Raw genomic sequence first — 5,103 nt, 5'->3', positions numbered from 1 at the left:
CTCTTTGCAGGTTCAGCTTCCTAGCAAATCCTGCTTGAAATTGTCCAAGGTTGTCAAAACTGTCTTGGGTGAAATGTTTTGAGTAAATGAATGATTGAGTGTCGAACTTTGCGGGGATCTTCTCATAGACATCAGCAGCCATGCCTGTTGAATGTTTGGCTCCTTGGGAAGACTGTGAGTGTTAGCCTTCCCTGTACAGCCTGGAACACAGCATTTACGACCGTGGTCCATTTTCAATATCCTTGTTATAATTCAAAACGTTCTTCTTTGTAATTCCTTATAAGTAGCCTACACAGAGCAGCGCGCAGCTAAACTAGTATCAGAGATAGACGCTACCTCGGACTGGTCTGGATGTACATTTTGGGGCGTGACAAAGATACAGACCAGAGCCAAAAAGGGCGGTCCCCCGTCCTACGTCACACGGGTGGCTTTGTTGAAAAGCTAGCGTTTTAGGCAAATCTTTTCTTTTTGAGATTTGCATAAGAAAGAGGTGTCAATGGACTTTGATATTCACTGAATGTTCATTTTACCCACCGAACTGTCGTTATTCAACTATGACAAGGTAAAAAGGGTTTAGCAATCAATCGCCCCTTTAAACTTATTTGTAATGTTTGTATGAACTCATTAAAATGATGTAAAAGCAAATATATTATTCATGTCTGCCTTACTTAAATAGCTTGTTACAACAACAATTTAAAAGGGTATAGCAGCTACTCAATTTATTTAAGGAAACTGATTGCCTTGAACCTTTAAAGTTGCATTAACTCAATTCAAATACTACGTTAGATTCAATGGATTTATTTGAACAAATATGATTCTTTGACCACAACATTACACATAATGCCATTATTACACATGATCAAATTACAAAAAATTCAATCATTAGAACAACTACATTTTGCTCACAACAAACAGTTTCAAAAATTATTAACTAAAAGGTTGAAACATTCTTTTAACATGTTATCATTTATTTATAATTATTTAGCATCTCTCCATTTCTGTCTCCTCTCCATTCCCCTCTCCTCTCGATTCCTGTCTCATCTCCCTCTCGATTCCTGTCTCATCTTCCTCTCGATTCCTGTCTCATCTCCATTCCTGTCTCCTCTCCATTCCTGTCTCCTTTCCATTCCTGTCTCCTCTCCATTCCTGTCTCCTCTCCCCTTCCTGTCTCCTCTCCATTCCTGTCTCCTCTCCATTCCCCTCTCCTCTCCCCTTCCTGTCCATTCCCCTCTCCCCTCCCTGTCCCTTCCCCTCTCCTCTCTCTCTCCATTCCCCTCCCCATCCCTCTCCATTCCCCTCTATTAACAAAATGTTAGGCTTGCTTAAGAACTATCTTAACTTAACTAACTATGCTACCTAATTAAACTAGGAGAGCTCTTTCATTTCCTCTGGAACAGGATGGGACATAACTAATTAAACCAACTGTGCTTGATCTCAGCAGCCAACAACAAGCAATTTTAAACCATGACTGCTGGAAGCATTGGTGCAGGACGTTCCCTGATTACACCAGCTGATTTTTTATGGCCTGCAACTTAGGTTTGAGCTGCATTCTTGTATCGTCTAGATTTAATAGGAAAACCTGAATGACCTCAAAAAAGCCACTCAGCTGTGCTGGATAGCTCAAATTGAGAGCATAAACCAAGCTGAACAACACCACCAGTGCATCAGTCCAAGATTTGAGAGTCATAACAACCTGATCCTCCAGGATGACTGAGACATGGAGAGGTTGAAAGGAAATCCCTGCAGCCGTGTCCTCTTCAGCCACCACGGCCAACAGCGCCACTGCCCCCACCTGGAATGTTTCGAACTGCTCCTCCTGTAAGAGGGAGTACACATGAGGTCCTGAACATGTGTACCAAACACGTCAACTAAGATAGGCTAATTAATAAGATATAAACCTTAGCTGGTACTTCTGGGAAACATTAAATGAGTTTTCTTCAAGTATTCACAGGTTAACAGTGGTATGGTAGAGGGGAAGACACTTGATTGCAGAGGTGGGACAAAGTCCTCAAGTCTAAGTCTCGTCTTTTCATTCGCAAGTCCAGGGAGGATGAGAGATTAACGTTACCTTGCAACTCTTGAAGATCACTGATGAGTCTTCTTTTAGGTACAGTGGCAGCCCAGCCAGTGCTGCTGTTTTAGTTGCACTGATGTCATTCTTGTCCTTTTACACAAAGAAAGGTTTTTAACTGAAATCTTGAATATATAATTGTACAATTTTATTTCATAGATTTTATTTGATGGAACATTTAATTGTATTTAATTGACCATATAATTTGATAGCTGTTTCATCAATTCAGTCATTATTATTGCAGTTACTTCCAACCTTCAGTAAACATTAATAGCACCCTTACCTGCTCCTCATATGCCATCAGCAGATCTGCCATCTTCTCACCAAAAGCTCCAGTCTTCCTCTCTTTGTAGAGTTTGAGCAGCTGTGTAGTGTTTTTATCGAGCGCAGCGAAGAAGGAATATTGAAGGCTTTGATTTGTGATCCTATGGAATTCGCCATAGAGCTGTACCAAACACAAAAGCATAAAGAGACATCCCATGATGAGCCTAAATCATGACAAGTCCATATTGGAATTCATAAAGTGGTCTGATTCATGTGATTCCTTTAACATTTTTGGACAACCGTTATATTTCCTAAGCATATCTGTAAAGGGCAAGCAGGTTGCAATGAAGCTGTTATTTTTTCTGTTAAGCTGTTAAGTTTCCCAGAGTAAGTGTCGAAGTAATGTATTTTTTACGTAAATCATGAGCCGTTTCCCTGATGAAATCATTGTGAGGACAATGTCATAATACATTTTTTAATCAAATCATGCAATAATCAATGTTGTTTGTTTGTGTTTAACACACAACACATTTATTTTTTGTGAAGTGTCCCATTATGTTTTACTTACTTGAGCTTCAGAGAAGAGGCCAGGCCATCTGTCTTTCAATTCTGCGATGGGAGGAGCTAACGTCACAATCTCTTCACGGCGAAGTGGAAAGGTGCGCTGCATGTGCTGATGGACGAGAACGATGTCTCTGTCAACTGGCATCGTCTTGAATTCCTCCAGGATCTCCATCCTTCTGGTCTCCAGTGTGTCCTTGTTCTCACCACAGGGATAGTTAGGGAGGAACTGGATTTCCCCTCTTCTGGGTCGTTTTATGTTGGTCCGGGATGGTGTACCCGTCGGGTTGCTGCGGCTGCACCTTCTTGCATTCGCGGCCACATCTTTTATGCCAGCTCTGCTTAGCTTAGTTCTGCAGTTGCCCATCTTGAAGCGAAGGCTGTTCTTCCATGCTTCACATCCTGTTTGGGAACCTCTCTCTGTCAGGCAGGGGTGTTGATTCACAAGGGCATCTGCAGCCTTGCCTATCTGTTTGCTACTCGGATATGCCTTATGTCTATACATTTCCGCAGCCATCACATCCAGTATGTTATGTTTTTGATTCCTGGTTAACCTCAAGATTTTGTCTTCCTTCTCAAACGCACAGTTGCCTTCTCTTAATGTAAACTCCACCTCGTATGAGAATGTCGGAACAACAAAAACTTCAGGCCATCTACAGAGGCGCTCAGGTGACTCTATATCTGATAACAACACTGTGTCATCAGTGCTGGCTGAACTCAGATCCAATTCAGTTACTTTAACTAACTTGACAGTTGCGATAGATGGCAGGTCCTCTATATTGACTAAATTGCATAAGACATGATCAAATTCAGGGTCTTGGAATTGCAGGCAAAAGTCATAGTTCAGGTCAAGCTTATTTTTCAGATCCAGTATGAGGGCATTCACAGTCTCAGGGCGAGAGTGCAAGTTAAGCTTTTCAGCATTAACTTCATCCAGAATCACCCCTTAGCTTGAGGACATTAGGTGTTGCCATTTGTACAACTATGTTGGGAAGCCTTGTAACAAACTAAAAATATACTGCAAAGGTTATTGTATGTTCAGCAGCTACTGTGCCTGCACAGCAACATTAACATCTGGTGCTCCCATATTATTTAATCAGTGTAAAATAGTACTCACCAACTGTAATTGTATTGCTTTGTCCAGGTACTCTATAGCTGTGCATGCAGATATGACAGGCTGCTGCTGGATGTCTAGCTCCTCATTTAATCTGAAACCGGAATGAAATGTTTAGGTGTGAGGATAAGTTTGCTTGACACTCTGTAGGCCAACAACGGCATTTGGTCAGTCAACTGATACAGAGGTTTGACTGTATGGCCCTTTTTTCGGTTAACGACCAGCTCATTTGAGCGCAAATGCTCAACATACCAAGAATCAAAGGCTTTCAGTACAAAGTAGATATCACTGCCAATCAGTAATACGTTTTTGATCTCCTTAAACTCAGGCAAGGCTGCTCATACCCCAGTGCATACAAACATCCCAGCCACAAAATCCATACCATCAATGGTTACCCGTTTTGTAGTATATACACTATTGCCATTACCACGAGGAGAAGTATAAATTTCAGTCAGTGATTGGTCAAGTCAAGTTCAAGTCTTTTATTTGTCAGGTACACAGAACAACACAAGGTTAGACTGGGCACTGAAATTCTTAAGACAAGACAACGCAAGCACCTGGCATAACATAACATATAAGTACACGGAACAAATTTACATATATGCTGAGCTTAAATAAGTGAAACTTCCTAAATATACAGATAGCAATAAATAAACGACTATACTAACACTAAAACTTCCTATATTACAGATAACAATAAATAGTACGCAATACTAACCCTAATGCAAAAAAAACCTGTTTCAATCCTATAACCTATTCTAACCTAAGTGGAGTACAGTGCAATAGTGCAAAATTGCAGATCAGTGACTATGTCAATGACCAAACAGGAGCCTGGTGGCGAGGTACAGTGAGGTACAGTAGTGCAATGTTACTGAAAGAGCAACCAGTAGCTGAAAGTGACAGTGTATAAGTGACTACTGTGCAGTAAAACAATGTCCATATCAGTGTCCATTGAGAAGCCTGATGACCCTTGGGTAGAAACTGTTGTCCAGTCTGCGTGTGCGCGACCGGATGCTGCGGTGACGCCTGCCAGAAGGCAACGGGGTAAAGAGACTGAAGGATGGGTGGGAACAGTCTCTTAAAATCCTGCTGG

General features: G+C 41.4%; 1 protein-coding gene across 1 annotated transcript; it reads right to left on the bottom strand.

Annotated features, from left to right (window-relative positions):
• Positions 1-1,501: 1,501 nt before the first annotated feature.
• LOC124475829 lies at positions 1,502-3,401 on the bottom strand. The gene is made up of 4 exons (XM_047032667.1): positions 2,904-3,401; positions 2,355-2,516; positions 2,069-2,164; positions 1,502-1,816 (listed from the first exon to the last, which is right to left on the bottom strand). Exons 1-4 carry the CDS (start codon positions 3,399-3,401, stop codon positions 1,502-1,504), a joined length of 1,071 nt encoding a protein of 356 aa, XP_046888623.1.
• Between the last annotated feature and the right edge of the window lie 1,702 nt (positions 3,402-5,103).

The sequence above is a fragment of the Hypomesus transpacificus genome, chromosome 13 (genome assembly GCF_021917145.1).
Source record: "Hypomesus transpacificus isolate Combined female chromosome 13, fHypTra1, whole genome shotgun sequence".
Classification (NCBI taxonomy): Eukaryota; Metazoa; Chordata; class Actinopteri; order Osmeriformes; family Osmeridae; genus Hypomesus; species Hypomesus transpacificus.
The sequence above is the reverse complement of the archived record's forward strand: the minus strand, read 5'-3'. Positions and strand labels throughout refer to the sequence as shown.